Below are 26,805 nucleotides of genomic sequence, written 5' to 3'. Positions count from 1 at the left end.
CAATACTGAACGGGTTGAAGAAGAAGGTTGAAGATCTAAAGGAAAGATGGGCTGATGAACTACCCGGCGTCCTGTGGTCCCTTCGAACCACGGAGAAAGAAGCAACAGCGTACAGTCCATTCCACCTAGTCTATGGGTTTGCGGCCGTCCTGCCAATTGAAGCAACGGTGCCGACATTCAGAACGCAAACCTTTAACCAAGTCGAAAATGAAGAAGGCCTGAGAGCCTCCCTATACCTGGTCGAAGAAAGTCGAGATACGGCACGGCTCAACTTGGCGGTATATTAAAACCGAATGAGAAGAGCCTACAACCGTAGGGTCCACAAAAGGGACTTGAGAGTAGGAGATCTAGTCCTGAGAAAGTCGGCCGCAACCAAAAAAGGAAACATCCATGGTAAGATGACGGCCAACTGGGAGGGACCCTACAAGGTGGTTGAAGAAATGAGGCCGGGGACATACCGGCTGATAGACATGGAGGGTGTGCCTCTAATGAGCCATTGGAACACAGACAACCTTAGGAAATATTTCGTATAGCGGCGGAGGTGTCCGAGACTGTTGTGGGCACCCCAACGCGTGATTATATCTTATGAAGAGTGATCCAAGTTTTCCTTCGAAATGCTTGTCCCCTCCGTAGTCGTACCAAAGTAGACGCCACGCCAAAGCCGGCAAATACTACAAATGCGATTGATACTCGCGAAAGCGACCAACATGCTTAAGAACGTATAAGTACAGATTGAGAAACGCAAAATCTGATCCGCCTCGGCCAATCCGGGAGTGGCAGAGGAAGCGATCAATATGTCTATAGATACGAATGCAGTCGAGCCGTAACCTCGATTGCCTCGGCCAAAGCCGGGAGTGACGGGGAAACGACCGATATGCTAACATGTTTACAACAGCAGTTGGGAAGCGCAAATCTGACCGCCTCGGCCAGACCAAGAGCGTAGGAGGAAGCGACCGACATGTCAACATGTTACTGAGCAAATTGGGAAACGTGAACCTTGCTACCTCGTCCTGTTCAGGTGCAGCAGAGGGCACGACCAATATGCTAAAAACGTTTAAGTTCAGTTGAGATACGCAATCTAATTGCCTCGGCCAAGCCGAAGGTAAAACGAGAAAAGCGCTCAATATGTTTAAAAACGTAAGAAGACAACTGAATGGAGGATGAGATCAAAGCCTCGGCCAAGCCGAAGGCAAATAAACAAACTTCATTGAAAATGTTTACAAGTGAGACAAAATAAAGTTGACGGCCATCCCCATAGGGATAGCCTAAGCTCAACCTACCAAAGTTTAACAAAAAAAGAAGGAACGACAAAAATTACAACATTTCAGACATGAAGCGCCAAAAGGATGGCAGGGGGGAAAGGCTCAAAAGTTGGCCCCCGAACAGCTGAGGCTGTCCGAAGGGCCAGGTGAATCTGGTGACGACCGCCCGTCTCCCTATGCTTGTTGCCGCTCGCCACCGGCAGCAGCAGCAGCATCACCGTCGGTGGACGGCCCAGAGGACGACTTGGCAGCGTCACGTGCCTTTGCCTTCTCAGCCTCCTCTCTAGCCTCCTTCACCTTTGCATCATGGGCCGCCATGGCCGCAGCTTCCCGAGCAGCCTTCGCCGCCTTCGCCTCGGCCGCGGCCTTGGCCTCCTCCGCAGCCGCCTTCTCATCCAGAAGTTTGTCAAAATCTTGCCACGGAAAAGTGCCTTCAGGAAGGAGCTCCTTAATCGCATCCCTTGTAGCATCTTCAGCTTGGTCCCGGTACCGGGCACACATTTCAGGGATGATGACGGTTTTCAGCAGCTCAATATCCTTCTCCCTCTGAGCAAGGATAGCCTTTGTGCCCTTATGTTCCTTCGCCTCGGCCAAATGCAGGGTCTTCCATCTTTCCCTCTGCTCAACCATGGCTTTATAACCGCCCTCAAGTTTGTTTTTCTCCTCCCGCAACTTTGCGGCATTAGCCAACGCGGACTCAACCTTAGCTCTCTCGGCCAGGACCACCTTCTCAGCGTCCTCCTTAAGCTTTCGCTCAGCGAGGAAGTCCTGCTTCGCCTTCTCGGCCTCCTCCCTAGATGCGGCAAGCTCAAGCCTAAGCCGTTTGAGCGTAGGGGCAGTTTGAGCCACGAGCTTTTCTTGCTCGATAATATGAGTGCCGGCAACTTCAGCCCACTTCACCAGCCTTTTGGCCAACCTTATGCCGTCCGCCCTGAGCTGAACGAACGAAGCCTTATTGGACGAGGTGTCGACGACGACATTTTTGTCGCCCATCTGCACAGGCTGCTTCTCCAAATGCCGTTCGGTGAGAGCAACAGCTGGCGAAGGTTGATCTAGAAAAAACCCAGACAAAGCGTCCATGTCAACATTAATCGACATATCAGAAAGCCTGTCATCAGGAATGCATAAGGAACCTGCTAAATCCGAGTCATGGGTTAGATCCGTACCAGTCCTAGCCTTCTTGGATTGAGGGCTGACTGACCCCTCCTCTTTCCCTGCCTCGGTAACAGCAGCAGCAGCATGCGTTGTTTCTTTCCTCTTTTGTGAAGGAGGAGGACCCTCCAGAACGGTGAGGTCCTCGTCAACATTGACGACCTCCTTATATTTTTGGACTATGGGGATTGGAGATCGAGTTGGAGTTGACGTCGTAGCCGCCGAAGACGTTGCTTTTGGTCTCCGGCGCGGCACGTTACCGCCAATCTCTGCTTGAGTCGCCCCCACATCCATTGCTTTCAACGCCTGCTCCATGAGTTCATGCGGGGCCTGCTTGCGATCACGCGATGCGGCCTTAGGGTGCAGTTCAACAACTCTCTTGTCCTGGTCAAGTCCCAACTTGCTAAGGATGGAGACAGAGAGATCTCGGCCAAATCGATCTGCAAGAAACAAAGCAGGAGTTAAGCGAAAGAAGTAAACCAAGGCTCAAATATCGAAGCATAAAAGCAAAGGGGGGGCCTCATACCGACCCCACTCACTCTGGCTGAGGGCCGGTATGAGGCCGACGTGACAAAGCGGCTCGTCTCGAAGGACGATCTGCGTCGGGGGCATCCATCCCTTCGGCGTGCCATCATTCTCAGCCTCAAACATGCTCATTGCCCGCACTTCGTCGTCATTAAGATAAACCTTCTTGGCGTCCATCTTAATCTTATTACGGGAGACATATCTTTCATGCTCCCCCTGACTCTCACAAATAAAAATTGACGCGCGCTGGAAGGACCGGGGACAAAGTGGATAGTCCTCCTAACCTCGACATATACCCACCGCCCCTTCCAGTCTTTGCAGGATGTCAGCTTGGAGACGGTCACGTAACCTGGCTCGGTCTGCACGCTGTACCACCCCATGACGCCATGGGTAGACAGCCGAAGATGGTGGAGCCGGCGGAAAAGGTTCACCGTTGGGGCCACCCCCTTAAAGAGACAAAACCATACGAAGCCAATAATCGTCCTAATGGCCAACGGGTGCAGTTGTGCCACGGCGACATTCATGTCTTTGATTATGGCCGAGACGTGTTCATTAAGAGGAAAACGGAGCCCATACTCCAGATGTCTAATATACACGCCTATACAACCTTCGGGAGGGCAACAGATCGCCCGATCACCCACAGGGGACAATAATTCTATACCCCCGCCGAAGTTGTAGTGGTCTTCGAAAAGTTCAGGCCGGAGACGAAGCGAACTTGTTCGTCCAAACGCGATCAGGTTTAATCGAGCAGGCTTCGCCGTGCCACAAGTAATGTGGCCTCTCTGAATCAGATTGGGTCTCTTCCTCCTCATCATCATCAAAATCCTCGAGGTATTTCACGTCGATTTCAGGAGAAGGCGACTTGCGACCCCCGAACCCTACCGGGCAGACAACCAGTGGCTCTTGTTCATCAGGATGCGGCGGTTCGTCCCCCGGGGTTGAGGTACTAGGCGGAGCGTCAGCAGCAGACATGGTGGCAACGAATACTTAACAAATAAAAGTTGGGGAAGAATTTGTTTTTACCTTGAAAGAAAGTGTTACGCCGAGTAACGCTTCGAAAATTAGAGAGATAAAAACTCTTCGAAAACTAGAGAGAGGAAATTTTTCTTGAAAATGAAATTTGCGCAGCAAAATGAGGGGCACACTGCTTTATTTATAGAGCAAAGCCCATTCAGTGGACCAATCAGAGCAAAGCCCATGAAGCATCCACCAATCAACACCAGGCCACGTATCAAGCATGCAGCCGCGGAATGTCAATCGACATACAGTGATCCATCTTCTTCGACACGCTCCTTGGTATCTACTTGCCAACGGCCATCTGATCAACCAGGCTTGGCAGCACCGGCCGGGGGCAATCAAAAGCACACGGCACTCCCAACCTTGACCTCAGCCAGCGCCATTTTCTTTTCCACATTCGATGTCCATTACACAACAATGTGGAGGGGGGATATGGTACGGCCTGAACAGGACCAAGCCGAGGAAGAAGTTCGACATGCGCAGAATACGCTCAACACGCATCGAAGGTCCATACCACGGCATAGACTACGCTGGGGGCAAATTGATGGGGCATATTCTGCACCCGCTGACCAAGTCAACATATTGACCAAGGTCAAAGCTAAAAGACAACAAGTCAAAAGAAAAACAGCCTAACCGACAAAGCTGTTGGGGTTGGTGTCCTTAACAGTTAGTGCAAGGACTTATAAACCTCTAAAAGGATCAAAGGGCATACTTTGGTATTATTATCAGTTGATCCACGTTTATCAATAACGGTTGGCTTGCTAGATAAGTTTGACGTTATTGTCATACAGATGGCGGTGATCAACTGGTCCCTAAAAGTCACACCTATAGGATACGTTCGAGAAATGTGACGGTATGAAAATACTGTCATGTAGATGCCAAAATTGACTAACCAGTTAGTCCGAGTTATTTGACTAGTAATTAGTCAAATATGTGATGTTGAGATATTATATTTAATACGGATTAAATATCATGGGCTAAGGCGGATTAACTTGATTAATTCGTAAAATTAAATATAAACGATTTATATTTAATTAAATGTATATTGAATATAATTATACAATACTGCTTTGTCGGACACGAATTAATAATTCAGCTAACCCGTATTATTAGCTGATGCCTTAATTTCCGATAACCGATAACAGTTTATAATACAAACCCGTCATATACATTTTAGTATTTAACGAACCGGACCTCGAGTTAAAACCAAGAGGAAGTGGAAGCCCACTTCCCCTTGTGGGTCACGGTTTTGGCCGAAATAGGAGAACAAAAGGAGACCTCCTCCTTCTGTCAAACCTAATCATCATTTGAAACAAAATTAGGGTTTTGAAGAGTATTCTCCTCTGAAAAACCTGAGATCTCTCATCTCGACAAAACTCACATCGCTTCTCCTATATTGCAAGGCAATCGGAGAACACTGTTCTAGCACAAGGGCATATCTCGGACAAAGTCTTGGGTGTAACGATTAGGAGGAAATCTGCTTTGATTTCTGTTCTTTACGCCGCAATTTAAAGGACCCGAGGTTATTTCTTGATCCTTATCGTTTCTATTGTTTTTTTATGTTTTATGACCATATTCGCATGTTTAAATTTACGTTATAGTCCTGCAATTAAAGGGTAGTATACGGATATTCACCCACAAGTGGTATCAGAGCGAGGCCACGTGAATTTTTCATGTGTTTTTCATAAAACGTTTCTGAAACGATGATTTTCTGCTTTGAAAACCGTGCCTAGTATTCACGGCAGATTTTTTTCAAACCGTGTCATGTATTACACGGCAATTTCATGTTTTTTCGATTTGGTTTTTGCATATTGTTGTTTTATACAGAGATTATAACAATATGTCGTGTTTTGTCAATTGTCAAATTTGTTTTAATGCGTTTTTGATCATATTTGCAATTGATTTTGTCTCGAAATATGTTTTCACGAGGGTTTTGAATTTTCCAGAGATTTTAGCACTCGATCGACCATGTTTTTAATCGATCGAGTGGCTTTTCTGTATATTTTTGCTCGATCGAGTCCCCGCTTGTACTCGATCGACCCATTCAAAATTTTTTTGCTCGATCGAGTCCTTGCGCTGACTCGATCGACCGCTTTCAAAACCCTCTGCTCGATCGAGTTGTCCTCGTACTCGATCGAGCGATTTGTCGATATAGGTACTCGATCGACCACCAGTGTTGTCGATCGAACACCTCCTGGTTAGCATACCTCTCGATCGACTTGCAGTTCAGTCGATCGAGCCCTTTTGTCCCTCGATCGAGCACTAATGTCCCTGGATCGAAGGATTTCGTCTTTAACAGCTTTGAAAATTTGTTTCTTTTGATTTAAATTTTCTTTTGGCTTAGATATGTACTTTATACGGATACAGTACACTCGCTTAATAGTGAATCGGTTCACTCACGTACCATATAGTTGTTTTAAAGCGTCTTTAAAATGACGGATTATAATGGATTAAAATTAAATGATAGAAGCGGTTTTATCACATGAATTTTAATCATTAAAAGGTGGTTTGGATAAATTTAACATAATTACGGAATTATGTCACGAATGAATTTGTTTTTAGTTGATGCATTTTTATTTATCGTTAATTATGAATGCCGTGAATGCCTTTTATTACGTATTTAATTTTGCAATCGGTTGTAACTTAGTGTGGCCTTAGTAGAACGTGTTACCGTAATGATGGAACACGGTCTTGGTTGTATTTTGAGATCTTGTATCTCCGTTTTGGATTTTTCACTTGTAATTACAGTTTTAATTAGAATGTAAATAGGTTTATATTTGTAATTTTAAATTGTAATTTTTTTTTGAGAAGACCAAAGATGGAGACCAGATGCTCACTCCCGCTACTTGGATCAAGATGGAACATCAAGACAAGCTTTTCGGGTCCAACGGTGGATTCCAAAGTTGTATTTTGTTCTTATACTAGGATAGGCCACACTAGGAAATTTTTATTTACGTATTGCATTCTTTTATTTATTTTTCGCAACGATTATTTGCATCATATTCCGCCTAAAAACCAAACCACCTATAATTTATTGCATGAAAACTGACACATATAGAGGTCACGAGTTAGTTTTTCATTGACATTCTCATGTCACACGATTTTAAGCCATCATCTAAATTAATTCATTCACGACAGACGCTAGTTATTCGTTCACTTAAAATGAATTATAATTTTGTTGATGGGATCTTCCTCGTATAAACCAAAAATTGAGAACGGTCTTTATAGGTCAAACTCCAATGAGTCCCTTCTTCGTCGGTAGGCATACTATGACCCCTTCTACGTCGGGTAAGTTGGAACCGATTGACCTATTTTAACTCAACACTATGGTCACTCGTACGATCCTGTGATCATGGTGGACTATAGATAGGATTTACAGAAATCTATCGACCAAGAGTTCTTCCTAAGAATTAGCTAAACAATTGGCTTATCGGTTTACGAAATTGAGTCTTGGGATCACTTGTATCATTCTTGAGGGAGATCAATTATGCAAGTGGGAGAGTCTACATGTTTAAAATGAATTTTAAAATAGACTTAAATCACCTCGATGAGTTGCTTATTTCGTTTTGTTTTTCTTCTTTTTTCAAAGTAGATCACGTATTAAACTGCTAAACATCAAATGGTCTGGTTCAAGTGATAACCCAATGCCAAGTGCCACATTGGACCGTGAGTCCTGGCTTAGGATCTTCATGAGTCGGATGAATCGGTCTACTCGATCGAAGAATGACGGATCCAACTTCGCGGATCGGGAGGCAAAGATTACGGAATGCTTTGCGCCGCCGCGACGGAAGCTCGGATATCTGCTTGAGCCCATGCCGTTAAACCCAGGCCCCACGGCTGGAATTAACGAAATCAACGAGTATAACGATTTCGCTTTAGAAGCGGGTGCGGTAAAGAACGTACTTATTTTTGCAATGGAACCCAATTTGCAGAAACGCTTCATAGCCCAAGGTGCAAACAAGATTTTCACCACGCTCACTAAGGAATTCTCGAAAGCACCGAGAATCGTGACCTATGAGCATACCACTCGCTTCTTTGATGCGAGACTCGAAGGGCCAACCGGTTAGCCCACACATTCTCAAAGATGATTGAGAATGTCGAGAAACCGAGACCTTTAATCGTAACATCAGCGAGAATATTGTTATCGACCGTATTCTTCACTCACTCCACGATGGTTATTCGCAATTCAGAGCGAATTACTATATGAATGATTTGAAGAAAACTCCCCATGAATTGCACTCCCTCCTCGTACAGACCGAGAAGGACATGAAGTTCAGTGGGAGTTCGAAACAGGATGTTCTCGTTGTGTCAAACAAAGGGAAAGGTAAGGGCAAAGCTCCAGCAAACCTAACAAAGAGGTAAGGCGAAGTTCAAGAAGTCGGGTTCGGGGAAGAGTGGTCCTGGTGAGGCGAGTAACTCATCGTGGCATGATAAAGAGCAAGAGTGAAAACATGGAATGCCATCATTGCCACAAGACCGGGCATTGGAGACGCACATGTCCTGTTTATCATGAGGACTTAAAGGCAGGTCGTGTTAAACCCGTTGGTATGTCTTCTCTCTCTTCTACTTTTATTCATATGATTGAGATTAACCACGCAAGTTACGGAACTTGGGTACTTGATACTGGTTGTGGTTCTCATCTGTGTAATCATGTGCAGGGGCTCCGAAACATCGAACCCCTCGTAAAGGGTGAGGTGGACCTGCGTGTTGGGAATGGAGCAAGAGTAGCTGCCATCTCCAAGGGGACATATGTGATCCAGCTTCCAAGCGGATTTGAGTTATCATTATATGATTGCTATTATGTTCCTAGTCTTTCGAAAAACATTATTTCAGTTTCTGCGCTTGATAAACTTGGTTTTTCATTTGTAATAGAAAACAATGCTTGCATTTTCTCATTACACGATATGATTTACTGGCAAGGCGGTTTCCATGAACGGAATTTATGTTTTAGATCAGACCTCGGAAATATTACACGTAATGAATAAAAAGTTAAAGGTTGGTGACAAAGATCAAACGTATCTATGGCACTGCCGTATGGGACACATTAATGAGAAACGCGTAAAACAGCTCATCAAACATGGAGCTATCTCGGCTTTTGATTTTCAATCATTTGGCACGTGTGAATCATGTCTCATCGGTAAGATGACTCGAATTTCCTTCAAAGGTGTTGGAATGCGCGCTGCTGACCTATTAGGGCTCATACACACGGATGTATGTGGTCCTATGTCAATCACCGCACGAGAAGGCTATAGGTATTTCATCACTTTCACGGACGATTTGAGTAGATATGGCTATGTCTACTTAATGAAGCACAAAAGTGAATCCTTTGAGAAATTCAAGGAATACCAAAATAGGGTACGTAACCTGTTAGGTAGAAAGATTAAAACACTGCGTTCGGATCGTGGTGGCGAGTATCTTTCTCACGAGTTTGATCAACACCTAAAGGACGTGGATTGCCCTACGCTTAACTCCACCTGAACACCTCAATGAATGGTGTGTCCGAACGGAGAAATCGAACACTACTTGATATGGTTCGATCCATGATGAGTCACACGGTTTTACCCGATTCATTATGGGGTTATGCTCTTTTGTCGGCCGCTCTAATACTTAACCGAAGTCCGTCTAAAGTCATTGACAAGACTCCATATGAACTATGGAAGGGAACGGTCCCTAACTTGTCCTTTGTACGGGTTTGGGGCTGCGAGGCTTATGTCAAGTGGAGACCTGAAGATAAGCTCGGCCCGCGATCGGTCAAGACGTACTTTATAGGTTATCCTAAAGGATCACGTGGTCATTACTTCTATTCGCCAACCGAACAACGTGTTTTTTTTGCGGCTAGTGCGACATTCTTAGAGAAGGAATTTCTCGAGAATGCAAAGAGTGATAGAACCTTCGACCCGTCGGAGATTCCAGAACCAAATACCGAGCAACTATTGGAGGAACCTATTCCTTCAATCCCTACCGCGGTGAATATTCCCGAGGAACCTAGGAGGTCGGGAAGAGTCTCTATTCCTCCGGACAGATACATTGGTATGGTCGAGGAACATGATATAGATGACGTTCTACTCTTAACGAGTAGTGAACCCGCAACCTATAAAGGTGCCGTGACCGATTCGACTCGAAACTATGGCTTGAGGCCATGAAATCCGAGATGGACTCTATGTATGAGAACAACGTATGGGATCTTGTTGACTTACCTGCTAAGGTTCGTCCCCTTCAATGCAAATGGCTTTACAAGATAAAGCATTCTGTGGAAGGTCAAAAAGATATCTACAAAGCACGACTAGTTGCTAAAGGTTTCACCCAAGTGCCTGGTTTGCACTACGATGAGATTTTTGCACCCGTAGTCATGTTGCGTTCCCATCCGGATTATCTTAGCGATTGCCGTTTTTCATGACTATGAAATTTGGCAAATGGATGTGAAAACCGCCTTCTTAAACGGTTTTTGGAGGAAGAGTTGTACATGGTACAACCCGAAGGTTTCATCGATCCAAAGACATCCTAAGAAAGTGTGCAAGCTTAAGCGTTCCATTTATGGACTTAAGCAAGCATCAAGGAGTTGGAATCATCGCTTCGACCAAGTGATAAAAGACAATGGTTTTACTCGATCGGTCGAGGAACCATGTCTATATATCAAGTCGAGTGGGAGCAAGATTGTCTTCCTAATATTGTATGTTGACGACATACTCCCGATTGGGAATGACATACCTCTCTTAACTTCGGTGAAAGTATGGTTGAAAAACCATTTCCGGATGAAAGATCTGGGAGAGGCACAAAGAATTCTAGGCATCCGTATCTATCGAGATAGAGCACGACGGATGCTATCTCTCGCCGAGTCTTACATAGACAAAGTCCTAGAGAGATTCAGCATGACTAACTCCAAGAAGGGGTTCCTTCCTATGGCTCCAGGGGGTGCATTTGAGCAAATCTCGTGCACCGAGACACCGGAAGAGAAAGAGCGCATGACACGGATTCCTTATGCTTCGGCTATAGGATCAATCATGTATGCCATGATATGCACACGTCCGGACGTGGCATATGCATTGAGTATGACAAGTCGATTCCAACAAAGAACCAGGTGAACCACATTGGGGCTCATCAAGAACATTCTTAAGTACCTCCGGAGGACTAAAGATTGGGCATTGACTTATGGAGGCTCTCAAACGCTATGCGCAACCGATTCTGTGCAGATGCTAGCTTCCAAACGGATCGTGATGACTCGAAATCTCGGTCAGGATTCGTTTTTACTCTTAATGGCGCTGCAGATCACCGGAAGAGTTCGAAACAGATCACATTTACAGAGATTCTACGACCGAGTCCGAGTACTATGCCGCGTCTGAAGCTACAAAGGAAGCGATATGGATGCGTCAATTCTTACATGGGCTATCTGTAGTGCCTAGTTCGAATGACCCGATCACCATCTATTGCGACAATAGTGGTGCCATCTTCCAAGCTAAGGAGCCTAAGTCTAGCAACAAGTCTAGACATGTACAACGGAAAGCTCATCTAATCCGGGATTACGTGGAGCAAAAGACAAGTGATAGAAAAGATTGCTACGATGACAACATAGCATCCTCTCACTAAAGCATTACGACAAGATAAGCATGAAGGGCACGTTAATTCCATGGGAATTAAACGTGTTCCTAAGTTGTAGTACTCTTTTATGGATCAGATTCATTCTCCTTTGTACTCTATACGACATCATCGTTTTGATATTTTAATATATATATATTTTGTTTTTCATGTGGAATTGTACGACGATTTTGAACACCACAAAGTGAACTGAACAAACATCATATCTTGTTAGTCCTTAATTGCCCACATGAGCTGATAACTCTGGCAATTATTTTGTGACGTTGGTTGATGGTGGGTTCAACGAGCCATAAGTCAACCGGTTGACTGACCAATCACAGAGGCGATTTATACGGATATTTCGTAGGACACCATTGTGACAACGACGTGGAGTCCTAAATGTTTTATGACATTCGTTGCCCGGTCGTGGATAGGACTTCCATGGTGATCCTTAGAGTCGAATCTCTTGACTATCGACTGTCTCTTGAGACTACGGCAGATTTTGGGTGACTTTGGTTTCTTTCTCACGGTCATCCGTAACAGGGGGCCAAGTAGATTTTTTCTGGGTCATTTCATGCTGTGCTTAGATCGGAAGGAGTCGAGTTGAAGGAAATATTCACCTTTATCGGTACTCGATATTTCTCGGGGCCACTCGAGGAGTCAGAATCGAAATGCATGGCCATGCTCGGATACGGATTCGTTTTATCAGTTAAGTTACTCTCTAGTCGGGGAAACCACTCTAGATACAGATCGATTGTAAAATACGACCTTTGCGGATCCGGATCTGCAAATTGTTTTACATTGAGTGGGAGAAATTTTAAATGAATATGAGAATCGGTTATCGCACATACACTTGTACGGACAAGTGGGAGTTTGTTGGAGCTTGTGTCCTCCAGTTAGTGCGGATAACGTCATTGCACATGCACTTGTACGGACAAGTGGGAGCTTGTTGGGGTTGGTGTCCTTAACAGTTAGTGCAAGGACTTATAAACCTCTAAAAGGATCAAAGGGCATACTTTGGTATTATTATCAGTTGATCCACGTTTATCAATAACGGTTGGCTTGCTAGATAAGTTTGACGTTATTGTCATACAGATGGCGGTGATCAACTGGTCCCTAAAAGTCACACCTATAGGATACGTTCGAGAAATGTGACGGTATGAAAATACTGTCATGTAGATGCCAAAATTGACTAACCAGTTAGTCCGAGTTATTTGACTAGTAATTAGTCAAATATGTGATGTTGAGATATTATATTTAATACGGATTAAATATCATGGGCTAAGGCGGATTAACCAGTTAATTCGTAAAATTAAATATAAACGATTTATATTTAATTAAATGTATATTGAATATAATTATACAATACTGCTTTGTCGGACACGAATTAATAATTCAGCTAACCCGTATTATTAGCTGATGCCTTAATTTCCGATAACCGATAACAGTTTATAATACAAACCCGTCATATACATTTTAGTATTTAACGAACCGGACCTCGAGTTAAAACCAAGAGGAAGTGGAAGCCCACTTCCCCTTGTGGGTCACGGTTTTGGCCGAAATAGGAGAACAAAAGGAGACCTCCTCCTTCTGTCAAACCTAATCATCATTTGAAACAAAATTAGGGTTTTGAAGAGTATTCTCCTCAAAAAACCTGAGATCTCTCATCTCGACAAAACTCACATCAGTTCTCCCTATATTGCAAGGCAATCGGAGAACACTGTTCTAGCACAAGGGCATATCTCGGACAAAGTCTTGGGTGTAACGATTAGGAGGAAATCTGCTTTGATTTCTGTTCTTTACGCCGCAATTTAAAGGACCCGAGGTTATTTCTTGATCCTTATCGTTTCTATTGTTTTTTTATGTTTTATGACCATATTCGCATGTTTAAATTTACGTTATAGTCCTGCAATTAAAGGGTAGTATACGGATATTCACCCACAAAAGCCTATCGGCCTGTCACTTGGGTCTCGGCTCGGCAACTAGCCGGCCGAGAGGCATATCCGTGTACTCGCATCCAGTCCCCTCGGCATGGAGTCAACCAGGCCTGCCAGCCTGTCATGGGTCCCTCGGCCGAGGGTAAGACAGTCTTTTCACCTGCTACGTCACTTGGCCACTACGTGACAAAAGGTGAAAGTCTATAAATACTCATCATCTCTCATTGAGAAATAAACTGGAACATCTTGTATAAACTCCCTTATCTCTCTACAATATACTTTGCCAAGTTAAACATACAACTTATCTCTCTAAGTTTACTGACTTGAGCGTCGGAGTGAGTACGCTCGGCCCCAAGCCGAGTCCTCAGTTTGTTCATCTTTACAGAAAAGAGTGAAAAGAAGAGACGAGCAACGACATCATTCTACAAGCTCAAGTGGTCACAATCCTGCTCCGGAATTACACCCGGAACAATCTTACAGTTAACAATTTAAAGAGATTATTTTAAAGAAATTTAGACAATTAAATAAAAAACAACTCGTGCGTGGCACGGGTATCAAAACTAGTTTAATATCTATAAATACTATAAAAAGGCAATCCCTGGACATTTCTCTAATCCACGTGTCATCTATAAAAAACATCAGAATCCTACATGTTATGATATACTGACTACTATTTTTCTATTTTTAAAAGAAAAAACACAGCAAAATCATGCGTTACATTTCTTCTCCATCTTCCTATCCAAACTTAATTTTATGTTCTAACTGAATGCTCTTCCTCACATTGTTGATAAAGAGACGTTCCACCTTCCCACTCCATATTTAATACAGTATAATCACTCCCACAATGTATTTAATAACCAATGTATTGATTTTTTCCGTTTTCCTGACCATTGATCTTATATCTGCAGATTATCTCGGTTATTAAAACCACATTGCAAAATTGTATATATAACTAATAGTCTTGAGAATTGTCTGAAAGGATAAGCATAACTGGCAGTAACGCGAGCATCCTTCACTGTATTCCCATCATCGTTTCGGTGGAATTTCGACGAACTTTGTAGAGTATTTACGTGGTAGATTTGAAGTGTATGATAACCCAGTGCAACTTTTGTATCAGCCTTTCTCTATCAATGACGCGATCACCCACCATTCCCTGCAACCGTTCGTTTCCTCTCACAGATAAGAACTTTCTATAACATGGAGCTCTTACAAGTGTTCCCTATAGCATACATAAGTTTGCCCTATTTCCAGTATATTTAGTCGTCCATTCTTTTTATTTGACCATTAACTAATTTCGAAAGCAGTAAGTCTCATGAGAGACCGTCTCTCACTAATTTAGTGAGAGACATAATAGGGAAAAAAAAGAAATTAAGTGGGTCCCTCACTCTATCATGTGAGAGGTCTCTCAATAATGCTATTGAGAGACCGTCTCTCCGAAACATTGATTGCATTAATTTTGATTTATTTATTGTTTTTTATTTTAGTTGTTTTGCAGGAATTGTTGTTTGCTATGTGAAATTGACTCATAATGGCTTGTGTGGAGAAAATAATTGGCAGTGCAATGGTAACAAATCACTCATGAAGCAAATTACAATACAGAGTGTTTTTTAAAACAAATTTATAGTATTTTGTTTTGATTTGTTATCGCAACGAAATCGAGTTTTTGTTGTTAAGTTTATGCAAATTATTTATTTTAGCTACGTTTTGGTCTCTTACTCTCTCCCTGGCGGCTTTGGCTTTCTTAATGTATATTTTTATCTCTAAACAGGTTACTTTAAGGTTAGATATTTGGCACAGAGATCAGTGGATAAATTCTACCTTATGTCGTCTACCTCTTCATATTGAGCGACAGTTTTTCCGCTTACATTTGTTTACCTTTCATTTGCGATGCGCAATAGTTCTCTTATACAACGGTCTTTTCCGTGTTTTTGGCAAAATGTGACAACTTTTTGGTTAATGGTGACCACGTTTAGTAAATAGTCGCACATATGATGACCGTCTCACAAGAGAATTTGCGATGCGCAATTCATTCATATTTTTGAATTGGTCATTATTTTCTTTAGCAGGCTTAACATTTATGTATTTGAGAAGAACATTAGGTGTATCCCTATGTGAATAAACTATCAGTGATGGGGTTTTCGCGGAGATTGCAGTTGCCCAGGATATAAACATATTTGATTGTTTTCTGATGAATTCTATTGCTTATCGTTCATAGTTTTTCACTTTATTCATCATTATTACTCATAGATAATATATGGAGTATAATATTAACATGGAGTAGTAGATTGAAAATCTATATGTTAAATGAACCATCTCAACCAAAACCTTAAGGTGAAGGTTGACGTCCAACTAATATATTTATCCTATTACTTATGTGAGTCTATGGTGGCGGCTACCCGACTCCTTCTCAACCAAAAGACGGACATACTTTTTAGGCTTTTACTATTCATTCTCTTTGCTAAAGGTTAATTTCATAAACAGTATAATTTCTTGAGCCTTTATTCATCATATATTTATGGATTTTATCCTCTTACTCTTCATTTGTGATTGCCTGAAACCCAGGGAGTATTAGATCGTGCTTCTAAAGGTTCACAAGAAAAGCTACTAAGTAATCGAGTAATATTTAAATTATTCAAGGAGTATTATTGCGAAATTTATTGCTATAATATGAGTTTAGGGCTTGAGGCTTTCCATGATCGAATACCGAAGGAGGTTGCATTGACCAAGAAGGTACACAACAAACAAGTGATAAGAACATCACATCTTTTAATTTGCTCACAATCACATCATGACTCATATTAGTGTTAAATGTTGTATTCAAAGAGATAGACTCCATTAGATGGAAAAGACGTGGGAGGAAAAGTAAATATAAATGTATAATAATCAATAAGCACATTAACTGAAATTTCATTATACCGAAAAATTTGTTATTTTTCATAAGGCGTCAACTGTCAAGAGTAAAAGTGTAGGTGCAAGGTATTTAAGGTCTTATTCTCCTTCACAAATCAAAGTCAGGTTTGGAGGTAGATTTGTAAAACCAAAGAGAAATTGAAAATATGGTTCCTTTTTAGCAGATGTGTGCATAATACTTATAGCACTCACACTGTCTATGAATGGTTGCTGGGACCTTTTGGAGAAGGTGAGCTGGTTCCCTTATGTATGGAACAAAGTTTGCCTTCCTAAAGTCAATTTCATAAATTGGCTGTTTGCAATGAAACGTCTCCTGAGAAAGGAAAGACTGATGAAGTTTGAGGTACTAATGATGGTGTTTGTAATCACTTGTGTGGTCTTTGAAGAAAAACTCAAGACCACTGTTTTTTTCGCGTTTTAAAGAGTTATGTGCTCGGCGCTTCAAAATTGGCTCAATGTCAACTGGACTGGAGATGTAATCAGCTGGGTTATAGCTTCGCGCTGCAAAGCTCTTTTGAAGAAGAAGGTAGTAATGGAATCGAAGCAAAGTTGAGGGTGTGCTTCATCATCCTTAATATAGGCTTTATATTCTGAATTTAACTAATTAAGGTAAAAATTAGAAATGGTGAATGACTAAAATCTAGGGGTTTGATATGTAATTAGTATGGGATTTGTGTATGTAGCATGTTCATATGTATTAGATGAGTGCAAGAAGAGTATGTATGGTGGTATGTATAATCCGTTGTAAATTTTTATGAGCTTAATGAGAAATTTCACATTTCACTAAAATAAAATAAAAATGAAGGTATTTAAGGTTTGTTTTAGTACAAAAAATTACCAAAATTATAACATTGTTAGCTTATACGACTTTTTGTTTGTTGTGACATTAACTAATATATACTCCTACAAGATTAATTCGTGTCTATATGCAAAGAACAAAAAAGTTTGCGCACATAATAGTTTTTTTAAACACTTCAACTTGTATAATTAACATTCTCAAGTTGAAGTGAAATAATCTTTCGAAAACGATTATGCTCAAGTTACGGAAAGCATGTGGTCTGAATATTAGTCACTTGTAATGATTATTTTCAACATAACCCTAATACGAACAACATTCAACAGACCCGTGATTATCACGGGTTACAAAACTAGTTGATTGATTGAGAAATCAAATTTTTTATCGGGACTAATGTGTCTACAACACTACGAGGACTTCAACACAATTACCTTAAATGGTCGACAAATTACATTAACGGAGATGTTTTGTGTTGTAGACTTGTAGCCCAAAGATTCTAACTTGGGCTCAACCCAAAAGAAACCAAACTTCTCCATATAACCTTTTAAATTTTACTCGCTCCTCTAATAGTTTAATTCAATTTAATTTAATTTAATTTCAATTAGAATGGACGACTCAGAGAAGCAGAATCAAGCACAAAACGGCGAAAACGCGGCGGAAGAAGCTGTTGCACCGGAAAACGCCGTCGTAGATGAGGCGGACGATACGGAGGTGGGGCCCATATTACCACCACAACGCCGCCCTAAACGACCACTTCAGTTCGAACAAGCTTACCTCGACGCTCTCCCTTCCGCTAACATGTTCGCTCTCTTCTCTCTTTTTTTTCTAGGGTTTCCTCCTTTGATTGCATTGTTATTATGCTTTCGATTTAAGCCTCGCTTTTATATGTCGTATAACGGTCTTATTTGAGTGTTTGCGTTCGTCTTGTTAATTTCGCTGCTAGTTTTTGGTGTTGCTACTTGCTAGTGAATTCAGTATAATGTCACTGATTCTTTACGTTTGATTAAAATATACTCAATTTACGCTCGCTTGTGTATGTTGTACAACGGTCTTATTTGAGTACTCCGTATTTGTGCTCTTTTGCTGCTGAATTTTCAGTGTTGCTAGTGAAAATCAATATAATGTCGCTGATTCTTTACGTTTGATTAAAATACTCCTCACATGAATAAAAACTTCCTCTTCATATGCTTTCGATTTTACACTCGCTTTTGTTTAAAAAAATGAGGTGCCTAACATAGTTTGAGGTCGGTCTTATTTGAGTATTTGTGTTCGTTTTATTGTTTTCGCTGCTAATTATTCGGTGTTGCTAGTGAAATTAATATAACGTGGCTGATTGTTTAGGTTTGATTAAAATACTCCTCACACATGAATAGAACTTCCTCTTCCTATGTTTTTGGTTTTACACGCGCACTTGTGTAACCGTCATCAAATGAAGTGCATAACAATGAGCGCTTTCTTATACTGTTTTCAGTGAATTTAGATACATAGTACTTTATTTGAGTATAGACAGTTAGTGTTCTGCAGTTTCTTTAGCTGAATTGATGTGTATAGTTCTCAATTTTACACCTTTATTATCTGTTGTACGTAATTGCGTACTCATAAGGATTAAGGACTGGTAGATCTGAAGGTTCATGTTTTGTTATCAAATGTAATTTTCTGGGATAAGTGACAATGTGATTGCCCTGAATCAGGTACGAGAAGAGCTATATGCATCGTGACATTGTCACTCATGTTGCCGTCTCCTGTGCTGATTTCTTCATCACTGGTAGCTGTGATGGTCAGTGTTTGTCACTTCATTTGCCTTGTTATTTGTGTAACTGTGAATGTATTTATAAGATAATAACCTCCTAGCTGAGAATGCGTTTATAGCCTCTTAGCCTAGAATGTGTAACTGTTTTTTTTAAATGAAATTTGGCTTATGGATTATTGCTTTCATTTGGCGTTAAGAAATTTTAGTTATGGGCCTGATCAGTTGTGGAGCACCCAATCGTTGTTACTTAGATGCACAACTAAATTTGATAGCATCTCTTGATAGTGTACCAGCAGTTTGTCGGCAATTTTTTTCGTCCATGTAGTCTTAGTTGCTTGATTTATCAGCATAAGAGGAGTTGTATTGTCTGATAAGTTCATCTACAATCTATAGCTGCGATATTGGTAGAATGGTAGTATCTTGACAATATGCTAAGAACAACAATTAATACGACCTTTAGTTATGATCTGCTAGGCTATGAAGTTGTTAAACTCATGAGAGCAGCGTAGTAGGTGTTTTGTCCACCAAAATCTCAATTTGAAACCAATTACCGGGCATTTCTTTGAATGTTTTTTACTTTAACTTGTTCGATGACCTGAAGTTGTGAACTTCTTCAGTTTCCTAATTCTAATCAAGCAACTTCAGTATTATGGGTTGTTTGTAGGGATATTTACTTCCCATCACATTTCCTCTATTAAGTTATTGACCTTGGCATTTAATGTGTTTTTTTCAGGACATCTGAAGTTTTGGAAGAAGAAACCAATTGGCATTGAGTTTGCAAAGCATTTTAGATCCCATCTGGGGCCTATCGAAGGATTAGCTGTGAGTTAACTTAAATTTCGTTTGTTTGCTTACATTTTACGCCTATTGCTTGATTATTCTTGAGGATACATCACGTGTTGTTTCCATCTGTTTAGACTTTAGACCCCTGAACGATGAAGCAAACCCGTAATCAGTGGACACTTGTTTGCATTTAACACTCCGTAGAAAAGGACTCAGCAGCTTACGTTTGTAGCGCCTTGTAACGCACAAGGATACTATCTGAACATGTCATACTTTGATTTTTATTTTTGCTGTGGTTTTAGTAGTCTTTGTACTCTGAAGTGCTACATCTTACACTGTATTCAGCATTAGCTTTTTTCAACTGTGCAGGTTAGCATTGATGGCTTGCTTTGCTGTACAATTTCCAATGAAGACACACTAAAAGTATACGATGTGGTGAACTTTGACATGATGGTCATGATACGGTTACAGTTTATCCCGGGTGCTGTGGAGTGGGTTTACAACCATGGAGATCTCAAGGCTAAGCTTGCTGTCAGCGATCGTAATTCTCCATATGTCCATATATTTGATGTGCGAGCTGGTTCAAATGAACCGATCATTTCTAAGAAGGTAGGTTATATGTCACTACTCACTACACCTCTTTCAGGGTAATGATTGTTTTTGTGAGGGAGAAATAAAAATTAAGAATCATTGTTTGTTTTAGATAGTTACTGTAAATTAATGTTACTAATTGCTATTTCTAATTCCCCTCTTTTGGCAGATACACGTAGGACCTGTGAAAGTGATGAAATACAATGCTGTATGCGATTCTGTTGTTTCTGTGGATACAAGGGGAATAATTGAGTATTGGGATCCTGCGACACTTGAGTTTCCAGAAAGTGGGTATGTTCTTATAAGTGTGATTTGCCTTGCCCTGTCAACTATTGCATGTAGCCATGTATCTTTGTTGTATATACTTGTATGATGTACATTATATGAATAAATTAGCTTCTACTGATCACAACTCACAACCATGGATGCCATCTATCATGTTTGTGGCTCAGCCCTTCAGTTTATTCTGGTTGATATGATGTCATTAGTAGATTAAACTTAATACATTGAGATGGTTGTCTGTGCAGAGTGTGCTTCACAATTATTTTGCCCCTGGTGAATCGTCAGTGATCGTAAATTAGTTATTCTTGCAGATTCTTAGATCAAATCAGAATTGAAAGCTTTGTTTTTTAATTGAAACTCAACCTAACAAGTGCATTGCTCTCTTTCCTTTAGATTGAGAATGAGAAATTTTGCATACTATATTACTGTGTGTAATTGAAGGATTTATTTTTCGGCTATATCGTGTTGTCTCTTTTCGTGATCTTTGATATCCAATGTTAATTCTTTACAGGGTTTTATTATTGCAAGCTGTGTGCTTTATTGTTTTAGTTAACATAATATTTAGGGTCATGCCTTTTCACATACGGATTTTATTCTTTCTCATACGTTTTTTTACAATTTTGCCCTTGTTATTTCTTCTCATCCTCCCACTCAAAATCAATTACCCCCTTCCCTCCCCACCACCGGCCTACCTTCCTTGCTCCGGTGTCCTCTGCCCCCCCCCGCCGCCGCTCCGACTTCCCTTGCTCTGGCAGGGATACTCAGGCCGAAAATCTGTAAACCCGACTGTATCAAGTGGATGTAACGAAGTACATACAATGAGTAGAGATTTGATGGATTAACATTCCAACAATACTCCACCGTCGCAAACAACACTATGCTGCAAAATAAGTACACAAGTTCATCATGGATTCTCATTTACTCAAGAATCTTTTTATTCTTGTGCACTCAATAAATATTCTTCCACTTTGACGATCCCAGAGTTCATCAATTTCGTTTTTTGGTGATCTAATGTTTGAACAATCTTTGACTTTAATGACATATAGGTATTAATGAAATAAAATCAAACAAATAATATTAATAATTGATAAATAAGTACTTCATTAATTGAAGAATTGGGATCCATTATTCAAAATCTTGGAGCAATTATATTAGGTTTTAGAAAAAGGTTGATGTGGGGGTTAATTTGCTTAGGTTTTAGGTAATAAGGGTATTATAAGGGTATTAGATGGAAAATTAATGAAAAAGTGTATGTGAAAAAGAAAAGTCCGTATGTGAAAACAAAGTAATTTCGAATATTTATTGCTCTTGTGTGCGTGTGATCGTTGAAATTTGTTGCTGCTTAAATCTTAAAAGTTGTACATGACATATACCATCTTTGTGTGCAGTGTTTCTTTCAAGTTGAAATCGGACACCGATCTCTTTGAAATCATCAAATGTAAAACAGCTGTCTCAGCATTGGAGGTACTATCTATTGTTTACATTCCCTCCCTTCACTTCTAACAAATTTGTCGTTGACCAAAAAGTTATTTTGGCCTTGCCTTGTTTTTTATATGAATTTCGTCACTTACGACTAATAATATGGTCCTTAGGTAAGCCCTGATGGTAAACAATTTTCTGTTACATCGCCTGATCGCAGAATACGTGTCTTTTGGTATAAGACGGGAAAATTGAGGAGAGTGTATGACGAATCCCTTGAGGTAATATTTGACTAGGTAGAATAATTCTTAAATTTATTTTCACTCCCTTGTTTAGTTTTCTTTTCTTACTTGTGGACTCAGGAGGCTTTGCTTTTATTGATTAGGTAGCACAAGATCTACAAAGAAGTGATGCTCCCATGTATCGTCTGGAAACTATTGATTTTGGTCGACGAATGGCTGTTGAAAAACAGATAGAACAAACAGAGACAGCACCCCAACCAAATGCCGTTTTTGATGAAAGCTCGAACTTCCTTATATACTCAACACTCCTCGGGATTAAAGTATGTTATAACTTCGTTTCATAGATACCGCTGGTTGATTTAAGTTTATTAGTTAATGAGAACAAATGGTATGCATATATGGCTCACCAACATTCTTTATATATTGCCGTCCTTGTTCTAGGTAGTAAATTTGCACACCAACAAAGTATCACGTATTCTTGGGAAGGTGGAGGGTAATGACAGATTCTTGAAGATTGCTTTGTATCAAGGTGACCGAAGTAATAAAAGAGTTAGAAAGATGCCTCTTGCTGCTGCTAATGCTAACGAAAGCAAAGAGCCCTTGATAGATCCTACTTTGCTCTGTTGTGCGTTCAAAAAACACAGAATCTATTTGTTCAGGTACTTTTTTCCTATTTAATCAACCATATACTTTCATGATTGAGAGAAAGGCAAGTGTGCTACATATTTGAATTTAATCGAGTCCTAATACATGATGTTGCTTATATCAGTCGTAGGGAGCCAGAAGAACCCGAAGATGTGACCAAGGGAAGAGACGTGTTTAATGAGAAACCTCCTGCTGATGAACTTTTGGCTGTCTCGGAATTAGGAAAATCAGCCACCACCTCCCTACCTGATAACGTGGTAAGTTAACATAGCCCATTTATTAGTATAAAATTAAATTTTAGATTTGATTGCATTCACCGACTAGGAAATTGCTTGGGGCGGCTATTTCGGTGGTAATAAAGCTTGAAATAAAGGGAAAAAATTACAAAAATGTGGCGACATAGTGGTGGTGGAGGATGGAATGAAGGGGTGATGTGAAACTATTACTATCGTAGGGGATAATGCACTACCATAGGGTGATGTGGATGAGTTTTACTCACCTTTTATGGTAACAGTTACCCTCCCTCCATGTTGGGATAATACACTTAGCTTTGATGCTATTGTTGTATTACTAGGGATGCTTTTGCTGTTTATCGTTCCTTGGCCTTTTTCACTTACTTATTTTGAACATGCAGATTTTACACACTACAATGGGAGACATTCACATGAAGCTTTACCCAGAAGAATGTCCCAAAACTGTGGAGAACTTCACTACACATTGTCGAAATGGATATTATGATAATCTGATTTTCCATCGTGTCATCAAAGGTTTCATGATACAGACAGGAGATCCACTTGGTGATGGAACTGGTGGCCAGTCAATTTGGGGAAGGGAGTTCGAAGATGAGTTTCACAAAAGGTAACCATTTATTCTATGCTGATTCGGACTATCTGGTTGTCATATCAAATATCAGTCATTTTTGTTTTACCTCAAAGATCCATTGTCCCTATTTTTTGAGAAAGGGCTCTAACAATGGTGCATTTGATAGTATAATTGTCTCAAATATATTGGCTAGTTTGTCACTTTTGATTGATCACACCTCCAATCCTTCCCTAATTTCCAGTGCCATCCACCACTCTGCCACGGCGCGATGGGGCAATTACTTTTTCTCCGCGCTTCTCTTTTTGTGGCATCATAGCTGCTAAGGAGCGGCACATACTGACAGGAGGTGTTTCAGTTGGGGGGAGGGGGTCATTACATAAGCAGAACTCAGGGGTTGTCCTTGGAATTTTACCTATTAATGCAAAAAAAATTTGATAGATGCACTTGATAGTGATAATTCAAAAAGTTAAAATCTTTAGGCATTAATGCATTATATATATTGTGGTGTGAGTCCATCATCAGAGTTAGGAGTATTGTTTATCTAATTGATAGAGAATTTATCGATGGACTGAATTAATTTTATTTGTTTAAATATACCTTCCATTTTACTTGATTCTGCTAATTTTTTGCCATTTACATGACGTGTATTATCTGTGTTGCTTTGTAGTCTGCGGCATGATAGACCCTTTACAGTTTCTATGGCAAATGCTGGCCCGTGTACTAATGGCTCACAGTTTTTCATCACCACGGTAGCCACTCCATGGCTTGACAACAAGCATACAGTCTTTGGTAGAGTTATTAAAGGAATGGACGTTGTCCAGGTATGATGTGACTATTTTGATCTCACATTCCTAGATTAGCCTTTTCTGCTCTTGGGCGTTGTTTGGATTGATGGATTTGGTGGGAAAGGTAGGGGAGGGAGAGATGCAAGATCCCTTGTTTGGATAGCAAAGGGAAATGGAGGGATCCATTTTCCCTCCTTCAAGCTTACTCAAAATCTCTCTAATATATGAGTGATTTGCACATCCATGCTCCGTTCTCCTCCCCTCCTCTTCCCTTCCCTTCCTTTCTCTCCCCTCCATCCCGCTCCCCTCCCTTCTCCTCCTCTTTTTGTTATCCAAACACACCCTTAAGGTATTGGTTGTTCGTCATCTAACTTCCTTTTTGACTCCTTTGAACAGGCGCTAGACAAAGTGAAAACTGACAGGAATGATAGACCTTACCAGGACGTGAAAATTCTTAATGTAACTGTTCCTAAATCTTAGGAAAGCACACAATCATGATAGAAATGGTGGCTGCGGTGTCCTGCATGTTATCTATGCAGGTATACGGAATTTAATTTACCTTGATTCAACATCATCTTGTTGGCTTTCATTAAAACACACATCTTCGAAATGTATCGTATGTGCGCTAGCAGATTTATTCTGAGATTGAAAGCTTTTAATGCTTCTTAAAAGTAGGGTACAAAAGAGAGATTCTTTCAGAGTTGTGGCTGTTGTTTTCCCTCCCTGCTCTCTCTCGTTTTGTTTCTGTTTTGCTTATAATAATCATTCTTGTTCTTCGCAAAAAATGTCCATTTGTTCTTGTCTCATTGATGTAGTCAGAACTCAGAATGTTAGGATGGCGATACCCAGTTACTTTTAGGCTCCACCTGAGATGTGGCGTCAATAATTCAATATATTTGGCGATCCCCTTACCAATCTACCTCATTCCCATGTTTGACCATAAATTTGACAATATAGAGATATTTCTGTCTCTCTGGATTCTGGACATATTTTCTTCAATAATCACTGTTTTTACACTCTGATATCTCATCACAAGTGTTTTAGTGGGAGTTTCCCTTGATTATGTTTTTGTCACTCCTGAAATTATGTTTCATTCATACTTGGACTTTTTATTAATTAGTATTCTGTGTTCCCCAAATTGATTTAGTGTTTCTTCCTATTATAGACGCATTGAGACTTGGAGAATTGGAGGGCAGTGCTTCAGTGCTGCTTCTCCATGGCAGCCTGATGGTAGTATTCGAATTCCTAATGTCAGCGTGAAAGCATGAAACCTTTCTTAATGTCAGCGTTAAGGTTTGGTTTCTGAACTCTGGTTAATTATCAAAGTGTGAATCGATTACTGACAGTGAAAGCGGAAGTCCCTTCGTTATGTACCTTTGTACCCTTTATTTTAATATGAGATGATGTACCAATGACAGGACTCTCCTTCTGTACCAATAGTGTATAACTATAGCCCCCCAAAATTTCCGATAGAATAGAATTGAGTTGCCTAGTTTGCTGCGATAAATGATTGCTTTACTCTTAAATTGTACCTCAACATTTTTCAGTTAGTATATTTATTCCATTAATTTCCTCCCTGTTTCAGCCAATTAGTTTTGTGGACCATTTTGTTCTCTTGTAATGTTGAAAGACGCCTTTATACAGCCTTTCAACAGAAAGGTTCGATGGCTGTTAAACATTTTTGTTTCGCATCATCACTTCTCGTCACAAACAGCAAACCCCTTCAAATTCAGGTTTCTTGTGCACCCTGGCGGCCTGGCCTGCCTTTTGTAATTATAGACCCCCAAGTCCCCAACTTACGAGTAGCTCGATGCCATCAGCTGTTCATATGGCAAACAGCAAGTTTCTCGACTGCCGTGAGCAGATACAAAGTGATTTTGTGATTTTTTTTTTTTTTTTTTTTTTTACTGCTTTTGGCCAAAAATAAAGACTTATGTTTTTGCCTCTTAGTACTGCCAGTGTCCGTGTAACATGGGTGGAGCTCAACTTCTTGTGGTCGTCGCCATAAAACTCGAAGTTCAGGGTCGACATTCTCAGTCTTGGTTTAGTGAATCATAGTATGGCCTAGTTTTTCTTTACAAGCAATGCTTTAAAAGGACCAGTTCAGGGTGGACGTTCTCTATTTCTCTGTCAGGTTTTATGAATGAAGCTTTTACGGTGTGAATCTATTACGTTTTTACATATGCTCGCTTAATCTAGGCAGTGTGAATTACTCCCTTTGTCCCGCCGAATAGTTTACACTTGCTTTATTTTGTGAGGGGAAAATAAAGTAAGTATAAACCATTGACTAGGGCGGAGGGAGTAGCTTTTAAGTG

At 40.7% G+C, this 26,805-nt stretch overlaps 1 protein-coding gene across 1 annotated transcript; it reads left to right on the top strand.

The window, feature by feature from the left end:
- The first annotated feature begins 17,740 nt into the window (after positions 1–17,740).
- LOC141622829 (peptidyl-prolyl cis-trans isomerase CYP71-like) lies at positions 17,741–26,062 on the top strand. The gene is made up of 14 exons (XM_074438849.1): positions 17,741–17,971; positions 18,863–18,948; positions 19,655–19,743; positions 20,074–20,313; positions 20,465–20,586; positions 21,966–22,041; positions 22,170–22,277; positions 22,382–22,558; positions 22,680–22,897; positions 23,008–23,140; positions 23,518–23,741; positions 24,373–24,526; positions 24,887–25,029; positions 25,656–26,062. The coding sequence occupies exons 1-13, from the start codon at positions 17,778–17,780 to the stop codon at positions 24,968–24,970; spliced, it is 1,905 nt and encodes a 634-aa protein (XP_074294950.1). The 5' UTR covers positions 17,741–17,777; the 3' UTR covers positions 24,971–25,029; positions 25,656–26,062.
- Positions 26,063–26,805: the final 743 nt, after the last annotated feature.

Source organism: Silene latifolia, chromosome X (assembly GCF_048544455.1).
Source record: "Silene latifolia isolate original U9 population chromosome X, ASM4854445v1, whole genome shotgun sequence".
Classification (NCBI taxonomy): domain Eukaryota; kingdom Viridiplantae; phylum Streptophyta; class Magnoliopsida; order Caryophyllales; family Caryophyllaceae; genus Silene; species Silene latifolia.
The sequence above is the reverse complement of the archived record's forward strand: the minus strand, read 5'-3'. Positions and strand labels throughout refer to the sequence as shown.

What these genes read in the sequence shown, in the direction of transcription:
- LOC141622829 (XM_074438849.1), top strand. Translation starts at nt 17,778, where the DNA reads ATGGACGACTCAGAGAAGCAGAATCAAGCACAAAACGGCGAAAACGCG. An exon ending in CTTGAGTTTCCAGAAAGTGG is followed by an intron (nt 20,587 to 21,965) that starts GTATGTTCTTAT and finishes CTTTGTGTGCAG; the next exon opens with TGTTTCTTTCAAGTTGAAAT. An exon ending in AAGGAATGGACGTTGTCCAG is followed by an intron (nt 24,527 to 24,886) that starts GTATGATGTGAC and finishes TCCTTTGAACAG; the next exon opens with GCGCTAGACAAAGTGAAAAC.